At 56.9% G+C, this 12,810-nt stretch overlaps 1 protein-coding gene and 1 long non-coding RNA gene across 13 annotated transcripts in view; one reads left to right on the top strand and one right to left on the bottom strand.

The window, feature by feature from the left end:
• Nucleotides 1-12,810, bottom strand: part of RTEL1 (regulator of telomere elongation helicase 1) — a 32,553-nt gene that overhangs the window by 10,113 nt on the left and 9,630 nt on the right. For 11 of the 12 annotated variants that reach the window (XM_058686242.1, XM_058686241.1, XM_058686246.1 and 8 more), the window contains exons 10-16: nucleotides 11,757-11,910; nucleotides 4,399-4,437; nucleotides 4,253-4,331; nucleotides 3,560-3,657; nucleotides 2,921-2,976; nucleotides 281-355; nucleotides 128-209 (exon numbers count right to left, since the gene is read on the bottom strand). In XM_058686242.1, coding sequence (XP_058542225.1) covers nucleotides 128-209; nucleotides 281-355; nucleotides 2,921-2,976; nucleotides 3,560-3,657; nucleotides 4,253-4,331; nucleotides 4,399-4,437; nucleotides 11,757-11,910 — 583 coding nt within the window. Of the gene's footprint in view, nucleotides 1-127; nucleotides 210-280; nucleotides 356-2,920; nucleotides 2,977-3,559; nucleotides 3,658-4,252; nucleotides 4,332-4,398; nucleotides 4,438-8,324; nucleotides 8,502-11,756; nucleotides 11,911-12,810 lie in introns of those variants that run through there. The other variant, XM_058686250.1, reaches the window with a different exon arrangement.
• Nucleotides 3,655-9,905, top strand: LOC131486101 (uncharacterized). Its single transcript, XR_009249185.1, has 2 exons — nucleotides 3,655-4,817; nucleotides 8,498-9,905. It is a non-coding gene; the product is annotated as an uncharacterized LOC131486101 (long non-coding RNA).

The raw sequence follows: 12,810 nt of genomic DNA, 5'->3' as shown, positions 1-12,810 counted from the left end.
CTGTGGGGTCACATGGGGCAGGCTGCGCCCGGGGCGGGGGGGGGGGGGGGGGGGGGGGGAGGGGGGGCGCGGGCGCTGTGCGGAGCTGGAACAGGGGAGCGCGGCCCCGCCCCCCCAGGCACCATACCTTGCTTTCTGGCCGCCGTGGCGTTCCAGGCGTCTGATCGCCGAGCTGTCCTCTGGTGACTGGCATCAGGGTGGATGTGCACCTGGAGGGACAGAGGGGACAGCATCCCGAGACCCAGCCCCAGGGTCCCCCCGTCCCCGAGGCAGCCCCTACCTTGTAGGATTGAGAGACCCCAGGCCCCATCACAGAACTAGACACGCCCTCCGCAGGGTCTGCACTGAACACAATCTGAAAAGCAGACGTGGGGGACAAAGTCAGCAGAGACACGCTGGTCACACAGCGTACAGCAGGGACCACCACTCCTGAGTCGCCCCCACACACGGGACGGATGCTCAGGGCATTGTCATCCCCTACCCTGCCTTTGAGCTCATGGCATCCCTGCTGTGGGACTCCAGGCCGAGGGGCAGGAGTCACACTTGCCTGTCCCCTCTCCTGAAGGACCCCACAGCACCGGAGACACAGCCATCCCGCAGGGCCCCCTCTGTGGTAGCTAATCCATGTGCTCTCACAGGGAGCAGGCCTGGGGTGGTCAGGGAGCCAGAGGAAGGGACTCAGTTCACCCCCAGAAGTAAAAAGACAAAAGCGACCCCTAACTAAAATAAAGAGAACCATACTCTTGGCCAAGGCAACAAATGGAGAAAAAGAGTCGAGAGGTAACTTTGGGGAAGAAGGCGCACGATGCTGGAAGTTAACAAACCACGTGGCGGGACTGCTCAGAAAACCAAACGACTTTTACAATTAGAGGGAAAACTTAGTAAGACAGTACCAGGAGGCTGACAGAAACACCAAGAGTGCCCCAGGATGCCCTGGGGCCCAGCGGCTTCCTGTCCACGGCTTTGCAGGTGAGCAGGTCTCACGCCGCCCCAGGGCAGGCTGCACCTGCCCATCCCTCCTGAGGCTGCCTCTGTCTGGGTGGGCTGCAGACCCCCTTTCTCACACTGCCTGAGGGGATCTGAGTTTCGGGAGGTACGAGGCTCTACAGCCCGCCTGGGGGTGCTCTCGGTGCGGCCTGTGACATGGGCTACCTGTCTGGCCAGCCCACTGACCCCCTGCAGCCCCGGGGCCAGCCCAGCACACCCCCTTCCCACAGGAGTCAGGTCTGGGAGGAGCAAGAGCCCGGTCACACTTCCTCCAGCTGGAAGGGACACACCAGAGAGAGAAGCTGGCCTACAGGCAGCACCGGGCAGGCAGGGACATGGAGCCATCTGCCAGGACCACTGAGAGCGGCTGCCAAAAGAAATTCCAAACCAATGGGGTAGAGGTGCTTGGGTTCCAGTGAGTCTGCGGGGGAGAATCTGGGGAGGGGAGGGGGCTGCGTGGGAGCGGGTTTGAGCTCAGGGCACCTGTAGAGGGGACAGCAGCCCTAGCCCAGCGCCCACTCATCTGCAGGGACCCTGAGATCAGTGGGGAGTACACGCAGGGAGCAGCTCAGAGGAGAGGGCCCGCCTGGCAGGAGTCTCAGACAGGGGCCAGGGTACCCGGAGACCCGACAGTCACAAGAGGCCATGGCCCCAGGCAGCAGTGGTCTGGAGCGCCTCAGAGAAGTGCTGGGAGGACAGCAAGGCAGGGCCTGGTACCCCAGGACAACACCTACCCACACTTCACACTCAAGGAGACGGAGCCCCAGGTACCAGATCACAGTGGCTCTGGGGGAGGTATACCTGCCTTTCCCTGGGCTGCAGGATCACCCACTCCTAGCTCCTCCTCCCTCCCCCCCCATCCCAGTCGGACCTCCCCCTCCTGGCCTCCCCCAACCCCAGGCAGACCTCCCAGCCTGGCCTCCCCCCACCCCAGTCGGACCTCCCCCACCTGGCCTCCCCCAACCCCAGTCGGACCTCCCCCGCCTGGCCACGCAGGTGTGAAGAAGCACCACAGAGCACAGAGCCTCCTGTGTCTTGTTTCGGCAAGGACCACTAGCACCAAGAGTCCTCTTAAGAAAGGGCTAGCGAGGCCCTCGTCATAGGGTCCTTTTCCTCAGAAAGGGATGGTCCTCGACAGCTGGCCCGGCAGCCACTCGACTGAGGGAAACAGACCCTGGCTCGTCCACTTGAGCTGAGAAGTGGCTCAGCCAGACCCAAAGACAGCTAGCTGGACACAGGACAGCACCCTGGGGGGCAGGAGGCGGCCGTGTCCACAGGCCCTGAGGTGTGTGATGTCCCCACTGGTGGCCTGGCTAGGGAAAGGTGGGGTTTGCATGCGCCAGGAGGGGCTGCCCTCACCCCAAAGTGGATCCCAGAGGCCAGAGGCCAGTCTGGCCCAGAGAACATGCTGGCCGCGCCTGCCGACTCTGAACGCCAGCCCCACGGGCCCCACCTGGGCTCACAGGCATTGCCCAAACGCACTCACCCCTAGTGTCTGAATGCCTCTCTGGGTGGGCTGGCCCAGTGGCCGGACAACGGGGCTGAGTAGACAGAGTCGATGGCCTCTCACTCTGTGATGGACTCATGCTTTGACTTACCTCTGAAAAGCTGCTTCAAGAAATTACTTGAGAAAGGTGAGAGCGGACGGTGTGGCCACTAAGCCTGCCCGAAACCCAGGGGACCCCGCCAGGCCCCCACGCCCCCTGGCACCCGGGGAACCCACCCTGGACCTGACTGCCCAGAGCAGCCAAGCACGGCCCGCTCCCCTAAGGCCTCGCAGCGCACCTCCAGGTAAGAGGAGACACGCTTCAGGTGTTGATTCGAAGCATGTGGCGTGGGCGCCTTGGCCTTGCCCCAAACCTGGGAGAAGGAGGCACCCCTCGATCCCCATCAGGAAAGGAGACGCCGTACCTTCGCCATAAGCCCACCCTACCTGGATGATGTCTGAGAGCTTCTGCAGCCCCGCTGTGTTGGTGAACGGCCCCATACCTGTGGGAGCAGCAGACGCTGGCCATCCCGCACCTCTGCCAGGGGAGGCCCTGGACCCTCCACCCTCAGGAGCCACAGGCAAGCTTGGCCTCAACCCAGTGTTGGTGTGGGGTACGCCCTTGCGGGGGGGGGCAGTTCCCACACTGCTGCCAGAATGTCTCCGGGGGGTCGGTGGGATGAGAACAGGCTCTGTGCTCAAGTAAGGCTGAGGCTGCTGGGCCACCCCAGGGCCCAGGAGCACAGCAAAGTGACCGTCTGAGATGAGAACAAGGCCCCACCCAGCAGAAGTGGGCCCACGGTGCAGCCTCTGGGTGGACACAGGATGCGGGGGGCTCAGGGGAGAGGCTGGCAGGACCCGTGGCTCAGTCGCCTAGCAGGTGCCTCACCACTCTTCCCCTCCGGGGCTGACCAGGGAACGTGCTTTACAAAACACATGCCCGTTGAACGGCAGTGAGGCTTCAACACCCCAGGCAGAAAGGGGGATCTGGGGGCAACGTTCCCGCCTGGGGGTGCAGCAGGCTACAGTCCTGAGTCAAGGCCAGTGTAGGGGCCAAGGTGGCCGCGGGGCCCAATGGGGACTCACGTCCTGCCAGGTGCTGGATGATCTGGTCCAGGGAGTCGAGGATGCAGCCTTTGGTCTGAAAGGTTATCTGGGCTTCGGCAAACAGCTCAAAGATGTAGCTGCAGAGGACAGAGGCTCAGGCAGGGCCCGGGCCGCCTCCTGGGAGGAGGCCAAACTTCAGAGCCCTGAGTGTGAAGGAAAAGGCAAGGCCCCACAGGGCAGCTCTGGGAGGCAGGTAAGCCCTGCCGTCTGGGCCGTGAAGGCCGAAGGGCCTGGAGCAGCTGGGAAGCAAGTGGGAGTCCCACAAGGCTCTGAGCACAGTGTGACAGATGGGCTCAGGAAGAAGGCAGGCAGCAGTGCTCCAGCACATTCTAGAACATTCCACACCTCGAGAACCTGAGGCTGGATCCCAGCACAGCTGTCAATTGTGCCCTGAGGAAAGCTACAACCGGCCCCAGGCCACGATCCCTCACCTGCCTTTAGGAAATAAAGCCAGGTGCCCTGGGCTGCTAAGACCACAGTCCTGCGCACCCCGGCCAGCCATCCGGGCCTACGGGCGGCCGGAAGAGGAGGCTGGTGGGAAGATGCGCACAGAAGCTCCTCACTCTGAAGGGTGGCTGCGCTGTCGCCCAAGGGCTGGGCCAGAGCGGGAGAGGCCGGGGCCAGGGCAGCTGGGCACTGTAAGGAGAACCGGGCACACCCACTGTCCTTTACCTCCCTGGCTTGGTGACACCACTCTGGTCCCCCGGCAGCTCAATGGCATCGATGGCCCCCTCCAGGCGAAGCAGGATCACTGTGGGCAAGGGGTCATCAGGTGCAGCCCGCCCGGCCACGCTGCAGCGGGGGAGGGCAGCACTCACCCTTGAGCTTGGCGAGGTCTTCCAACTCCATGCGCAGCCCTGGGAGAGCGGCAAACGCACAGTCACTTTCTACCGCCACGCACCACATCCTGGAGACAGGATTCGGGCTGGATTCCTGCCAGTTTCCCCAAGTCGTGGCGGTCTGGAGGTTCGCACAGACCAGTCCAACAGGCTCTGAACCCTTGCAGCCCGAACGTGGGCCAGAAGCAGCGGTGTGAGCTGGCGGTGTCTCACCTCTAGGGACACGGGAGCACACACACACTCGGATGCTCGCTGGAGGCCCAGGACAACGACCCAGCTACAAAGTGTCCCAGCGCCCGCATCGTGGCTCTTGCGAGATCAGATCTCCCGCGAGAGGAAACCAGGGCTGCTTGGAGACTTGGCTGGAGCCAGATGAGGGACGGGAAAAGCGTGGACAGGTGAGGAATATCCCAGTCTCCCTCAAGGCCTGGCGGGGCCACGCTAACGGCCAAAGATGAGACCCTGAGTTCAGGGAGGATGAGGCTTAGAGCAGACCGTGTTGAAACACAAGTACCCACTGATGACATTAAAACTGCTGTCCTGAGGGGCGCCTGGGGGGCTCAGCTGGTTGAGTGTCCAACTTCGGCTCAGGTCACGATCTTGCAGTTCAGGAGTTTGGGCCCCGCGTCCGGCTCTGCTCTGACAGCTCGGAGCCTGAATCCTGCTCTGGATTCTGTGTCTCCCTCTCTCTGCCCCTCCCCTGCTCATTCTCTCTCTCTAAGAATAAATAAACATTAAAAAAATTTTTTTTCAACAAACAAAAAATCCCCACTCTCCTGAGGGGGACAAGGGACCAATAAGCAGTCGAGAATAAACTCCCAAATATGAAAATTGGCAAAATAAAGGAAAACAAAAAAACAAGCATCTATTCTGCTTTTCCTATAAAAACAATTATCACCAGGGGCATCTGGGGGGGCTCAGTTGGTTAAGCACCTGACTCTCGATTTCGGCTCAGGTCGTGACCTCATGGCTTCATGAGTTCGAGCCCCACATCGGGCTCTGCGCTGACAGTGTGGGGCCTGCTTGGGATTCTCTCTCTCCCCCTCTCCCTGCGCCTCCCCATCTCTCTCTCTCAAAATAAACTTAAAAAAATTCTTTTTTAAGTTTTTAATTTCAATGATGTCCAACTTATCTTTTTTTGTGCTTGTTAGTTGGCGTCTTTTTTCCTAAGGTTTTATTTATTCACAAAAATCTCTATACCCCATGTGGGGCTCAAACTCACAACCCCGAGATGAAGCGTCACACGCTCTTCTGACTAAGCCCACCGGGCACCCCAGCTGGCATCACTTGAGACCACGGGCCTGTGTGCAGTCCCAGAGAGGGACACCGAGGGGAACGGGCCCCAGGTGTGGGCTGTGCTGAGCGGCCTCCTTCCAGGGAGGACGGGGTGGAAAGGAGAAGAAACCAGGGGCTGCAAAGAGGCCCCGCACACAAAGGGGCTCGCCTGGCGGTCCCGGCCGAGGGTCCTAAGTCACACACAGCTGGCGGGACGGGACAAGAAGGGCACTCTCCCAAGCCCGGGAGCCCCAGCACAGCCCTGAGAGAAACATCAGACGCATCTGATTAGGGCACACGCTGCAAAAGGCCTTATCAACCTTCCTCCCGACTGTCAAGGTTTTTCAAACTCAAGGAAAGTCTGAGAAACTCACAGACGAGAGCTGGCTGAGGGGCGGGGGGCGGGGCGGGGGGGGCTGGTGTCACGTGGTTTTCCGGGACAGAACAAGGACATCACATGAAGACTAAAGATATCAGCCACTCCACACCCACAGCACAGCCCTTCCCAGAACAAAATCCACATTCCTGAAACAACTGAAAAAGCCTTCAATTTCACTCCCGGAAGGAAAGCAAACGAACAGCACACCGCGGCCCGGTCTATTAGACCGGCAGGATGAAAAGGCCCAACGTCGCATTCTGTGGGCAAGGCTGTGGGGACGCAGACCTCTGCCCACTGCCGGTGGGAGTGCAAACGGTCCCCTGCCACCAGTGATGAGGGGCCCAGGGTTCAACAGCCCAACAGCATGCTTCCCTGTCGATAGCAGCCCGGATCCTGGAGCTGACCCTGAAGTGCGTGTGCCATGTTGCCCTCACGGCGCCGTTTGTGATCGGGGGTGTTGGGAACAGCCTAGATGCCACACAGACGGACATGGGACATCCACAGGGGACTCAGGCAGCCGAGGAGGAGGGAGCCTCTGCAAGGGGAGGCCTTGGCAGGGCATGCTAGGAACGAAAGCAGTAAGGTGCAAACACGCGTCTCCAAGGAGCACACGGCCCTGCGTGCAGGGGAGAAGAGGGAGGCAGCAACACACGCTTGTATCTGCTGTTTTCGTGGGGGAAATAAAGCCCAAAACAGAATAAACCAGAGACTGACAAGACACTTCTCGAGCAGACGATGACTTCTGGACCCACGTTAACATTTCAAATGCTCAAGAAATAGCAAAGGAGCGATAAAATCAACAGAGGGAGAAAAACGCGTAAGAAGTGAAATCTAAAGGAGAGCAAAGGAAGCGGAGATGACGACGAAAAGACAGTGGAGCTGCAGGCACAGCCGAGCACCAGGGCACAGCACGTGGGCTGCACACCTGGGCCGACGACAGAACGGGTACGAGCGAGTGTTCGGCTCTGGCGAGGAAGCCTGCCGTTATCACGGATGCGTGAGCTGTTTAGAAACAACCGTCTGGGTATTCCAGGATAAAACAAGTAAGTGGACTATTGGGAAAAACAGAAGCCAGCTTTTTCCACTATCAAAGAAAGGATGGGGGGGGGGGGGCACCTGGGTGGCTCCGTCGGTTAAGCGTCTGCCTTCAGCTCAGGTCATGATCTCACAGTTTGTGAATTAGGGCCCCGCATTGGGCTCTGTGCTGACAGTTTGGAGCCTGCAGCGGCTCCTCTGTCCCCGCTCTTTCTCAGCCCCTCCCCAACTCGCTTGCTCTCAAAAATAAACGAACATTAAAAAAAAAATTCTAAAAAAAAAAAAAGCCCCCATGTTTATAGCAGCACTATCAACAATAGCCAAAGTACGGAAAGAGCCCGAATGTCCATCGATGGATGAATGGATAAAGAAGACGTGATGTATATATACAATGGAGTATTAGTCAGCGATCAAAAAGAATGAAATCTTGCCATTTGCAACTACATGGATGGAACTGGAGGGTATTATGCTAAGCGAAATCAGTCAGTCAGAGAAAGATAAAAATATATGACTTCACTCACATGAGGACTTTAAGACAAAAAAAACAGATGAACATAAGGGAGGGAAACAAAAATAATATAGAAACAGGGAGGGGGACAAAACAGAAGAGACTCACAAATATGGAGACCAAACTGAGGGTTACTGGGGGGGTGGGGTGGGAGGGGGGATGGGCTAAATGGGTCAGGGCACTAAGGAATCTACTCCTGAAATCACTGTTGCACTAGATGCTAACTAACTTGGATGTAAATTTTAAAAAATAAAAAATATGATTAAAAATAAATAAATACATAAAAAGGATGGATCGGGGCTCCCGGCTGGCGACTCTTGACCTCAGGGTCCTGAGTTTGAGACCCACACTGGGTGTCGAAATTACTTAAACAAATAAATAAAAACAAGACAAAATGGATGGGAAGACGGGAGAAAGCGAGGATGAGACGCGCGGTGTCAGACAGACTGGAGCGTGTGCGTGAGCCCGCGACCCCGCACGCATGGGAAGGACGCTGCCCCGCCGTGCAGAGGAGCAAAGTCTTCCATGCGGGGAAATTCCAATTCAGAAATGAGCGGCATCCAGGGGTAAGAAGACACGTCATTTTCCAAACATTACGGTAATCGTTACTTCAGAGACGAATCGCGAACGGACGGCACAGATTACTTAGAAATTACAAATGGAAGAGCAGAAACTTCATAGCAGGAAAATCCGGCAGTCGTCACTTACCGAGTGATCAAAGTTGGCGTCACCAACAATGCACACACAGACGTGCCGAGCCTCGTCTGTGATACAAGCCCGAGGGCACGGCACTTGTGGGCGGTCCTGAACGGACTCACGAGGGCACATCTCACACGTCCCAAGTGCAGGGCGTCCAGCGTAACTAACCTTTCTCTTCACAGGTATCTAGGCCACAGAAGAGGACATCTGTCCAGACCACAGCTCTCAGGCCACAGAGACACGGCCACGGCGTGGCTCCCAGACCACGACATTTCCTCTGGTTGTGTCTCAGGCTACAGTGAGGACGGCTGGACAAATTCTTGGCAAGAGTGCACTATCGATGTTGGTCTCCCGATCAGAGCAAGGCCACACGAGAGTGTCCTTGTTCTTGGGAAACAAACGCTGAGATCCAGAGTATCGGGAAGGACGCACAAAAAGAGATCATCCGTCCAAAGAACTCAAATAGAAACAGGAGAAAAACAAAAGATGATTTTAAAAACGAAGACTAAATCGGAAGGAAAACCAAAGTGGACGCCTGCCACGGCGACTTCAGAGAAACAGAAGGAGAAAGGGGGCAATTTTTTACAAGTCAGGAAAGACACAGGAAAGACCTTGAGGCAGAGGAGGCTCTGAACGCGTCCCCGAAGAAGAAAACCGGAGCCCACGACAAGAGCTGAGTACGGCAGGCCAGGACACTTCCGCGGACGCAGAGAAGTCTGAAACCACATGTTGAGGGGGCACATCGCATGGCGGACACTGAGACACTATGACAAAGTCACTGCGCTTTAGAGAGTTCTGAGAGGACACAGGACTTGAAGATAAAAATCTCAAGATAACAAGGTTTAAGAAAAACATAAGACCATCCATCCAGATAATCCACTTCTAGGTGTCCTTGCAGAGAAACACGTAGCTGTTCACTCCAACACACGTGCATTCGGGCGTTGAACACAGCTCTGATTCAGCAGTTCTGATGAAGGGAAAATGTGAAACGGGTACAAACGGGCAGGGCTCCATGGGGGCAGACAAGCTCCTGTGAGGCTCAGGGACCTGGAGCCCGAGACCAGCTCAGGGGGCCTGCAGGGCCGCACCTGTCGTCACGACAACGCCACCCCTCAGCATGACACACAGTTTGCCTTTCCCCTCGGACGGACCGGCCTGGACGGACTTGGGAGACCTAGAAGACGATACATCTGTGTCGCCCGGCGTCGCCGGCACTACCTACAGCAGCAGCGGGAAATGAACGCAGCACGTGATGGGTGGCACCGCATCAGAGCAAAAGCAGAAAGTTACGGGCCAGCTACCTTTGACAAAGCCAGATTATTAAACAGATCTTTTTAACCATAACACAATGCCACTCTTTCGATTTTTAAAATACAGTCGTTTTTTAAGAAAAACGTTCTTGGGGCACCTGGGTGGCTCAGTCGGTTAAGCGTCCAATTTTGGCTCAGGTCATGATCTCACGCACAGTTCCTGGGTTCGAGCCCCGCCTTGGGCTCTGTGCTGACAGCTCGGAGCCTGCTTCGGATTCTGTGTCTCCCTCTCTCTCTGCCCCTCCCCTGCTCGTGCTCTCTGTCTCTGTCTCTGTCTCTCTCTCAAAAGAAAGGAAGGAAGGAAGGGAGGAAGAGGGAGGGGAGCGGAGAGAGATAAAGAAAGAAAAGAAAGGAAGGAAGGGAAACAAAACATTATTTGTGTTAACGTGCCACGGACTGAACCACGTTCTATAAAAAGATCTGTTCAATTCCTAACCCTTGGTCTCTGTGAGGGTGACCGTACCTGGAAACAGGGTGTTTGCAGATATGATCAAGTTAAGATGAGGTCACTGTGCACGACAGTGGGTCCTACTTCCGTGAACGGTGTCCTTACAAGAAGGGGGACATTTGGACACAGACACAGGGGAGCGAAACCCGCGTGAAGACGCAACGGAGGCTGGAGGCTGGACAGATGCCCCAGACGCCTCAGGAGCCTTAGCGTGGAGCCGACGTGTGGGCCTCAGACTCGCGCCCCAGGGCGGGGGCGGGGAGAGGGGGTTCCTGTTGTCCCAGGTCGCCGGCTTATGGCATGTTGTTACGGGAGCCCTGGAGCCTCACGTAACGCGTAATGGCTCGTTGCTCACAAGAACAAATACATCGTTGTGACCTGTTTAGTCTCCGTTTGCTTAGTTTCCATTTCCAATATAGTAACCATCAATAAACATAACTCGCAGGAAGACGAACCAGTAAGGTTTCTTCTTCACTTTAACTTTTTTAGGGTTAAGTTTTCATTTACTTATTTTGGGAGGGAGTGCGCGCGTGAGTCAGAGAGGGGCAGAGAGAGAGGGAGAGAGAGAATCCCAAGCAGACTGTGCACTGTCAGCACAGAGACCGATGCGGGGCTCAAACTCATGAACCGTGAGTCAGACACCTCACTGACTGAACCACCCGGGCGCCCAGAATTCAGTAAAGCGTTAAGAACATAAAGGTCCAAACCAAAACATTTGAGAACTTCTGTGCCAACCACACGAGCGCCGCTTACGAACCCTCCGTCCATCGGCGCGGGGCTGTGGGCGAGCCAGCGGAGGCCTGACCGAGAGGGCAGACGCAGGTGCCCTGGGCAAGAAGGGCGCATGGAGCCCGCAGGGGGGCCTCTGCTCCCTCTGGAGACTGTTCAGTCTCCGGTCGCAAAGAGGAAGCTCCAGCTGCCCCCGCCGGCACCCCGAGCCCGACGGCAGGACACAGCAAAGCCTCTGGAGACGCCGCCGTGCAGAGCGCAAACGTCCCAAACCTCTAGCAACCAGACAGGGGAGGTGCCTACGGCAGAGCGGTCCTGCTGTGACCTTGTCAGCCACCGACAGAGGCCGCGGAGCGGATCCACGCAAACTAACCGTGGCCACCAAACACGTGCAAGTCCAGCACGATTACCCTCGTGTTCAAGAAAACACCGGGAGGGGACTGTGAGGAGAGTAAGCCACATACGAGTAACGCTAGCGGGTCTTTGATAAATGACGTACTTCACAGTTAACACGTGCAGTTTTCATTTTTATACAGTGGAGTCCGTACCGCTGGGAAACTGTGGAAAGGTCTTCAGAGAATGATGGAACGGTCAGCGGGCACCCACTCCCTGCTCCGTGAAGCCCCAAGACCCTCCTAGCATAATTCATCTTGGGGCGCCTGGGGGCTCAGTCAGTTAGGCGTCCGACTTTGGCTCAGGTCAGGATCTCACTGCTCACAGGTTCAAGCCCCACATCAGGCTCTGTGCTGACAGCTTGGAGCCTGGAGCCCGCTTCCGATTCATCTCTGTCTCTCTGCCCCTCCCCTGCTCCGGCTCTCCCTCTCTCTCGCTCTCCAATGTAAAACGCTGAAGAAAAAAGAAGTTCACCTGGCCCCCAAACGACTGAAGAAGGCGCTGGGACCGGAGACCACCGGGCAGCCCGTCTCGCCTCTCGTCTCCCACCTGCAAACTCACCTGAGGCGGCAGAGTCCGCACTGAAGTCCAAGTGGAACTCGCCCTGCTGTGCCACCTTGGTCTGCTCCTCCAAGACCTGGTCTATGGCGTCCAGTCCAGAAGCCACGTCATGGGGGGTCAGGTCGAAGGATGCCGACTCCTCACACATCTTTTCCTGAGAGACCAGCACACACGCTGCAGCCAAATGGGGCAGGGACTCGGGGGTCCAGGAAGCCAAGGTGCGGATGAGGGTACAGGAAACAGAGGCCCCCCCCCCCCCCCCGCCAAAGTCCCCCCTCCACGGTCTCTAAGAAGGCCAGGTCACAAACTGGTCCAAAGATGGCCATCCAACCACACGAGTGTCTGAAACTTCGTCAGCAGAAAATTTCCCATTAGAATATAGATTTCTGGGGGCACCTGGCTGGCTTAGTCAGAAGAGCATGTGACTCCTGATCTGAGGATTGTGAATTCAAGCCCCAAATTTGGTGTAGAGATTACTAAAACTAAATAAACTTTAAAAAAAAATAGAGAGGGGCGCCTGGGTGGCTCAGTCGGTTGAATGACCGACTTTGGCTCAGGTCATGATCTCACGGTTCGTGGGTTCTAACCCCATGTCGGGCTCTGTGCTAACAGCTTGGAGCCTGGAGCCTGCTTTGGATTCTGTGTCTCCCTCTCTCTCTGCCCCTCCCCAACTCATGCTCTGTCTCAGAAATAAATAAACATTAAAAAAAAATTTTTTTTTTAAATATACATTCCTGGTTTTCCTCAAAAGTTCTATCCGGCCCACTGGACCTATCGTCCCCCATAACAACGCCTGGAACCAAGCAGAAGCTTGAGAGTGGCCACCACTGTCCTAGGACGCAAGGCTCCAGAGCACCCAGGTGGCCTTCCTCCAGTGCCCTGGCCAAGGCCAGCCATTCCTGGAAACACAGGCCCTGAGCGGGGGTCACAGGAACGTGTGAGGCAGGGTGCAGGTGAGAGAGAAGGGCCAGGAGGTGGCCTCTTTGAGCCGAGTCTGGTTATGGCCACCAACGGGGAGCATCAGGCCAGGCGTCTACCGAGAGACAAAGAGAAC

This window comes from Neofelis nebulosa, chromosome 9 (assembly GCF_028018385.1).
Source record: "Neofelis nebulosa isolate mNeoNeb1 chromosome 9, mNeoNeb1.pri, whole genome shotgun sequence".
In the NCBI taxonomy this organism is placed as follows: domain Eukaryota; kingdom Metazoa; phylum Chordata; class Mammalia; order Carnivora; family Felidae; genus Neofelis; species Neofelis nebulosa.
This window is presented reverse-complemented; position numbering and strand designations above follow the sequence as displayed.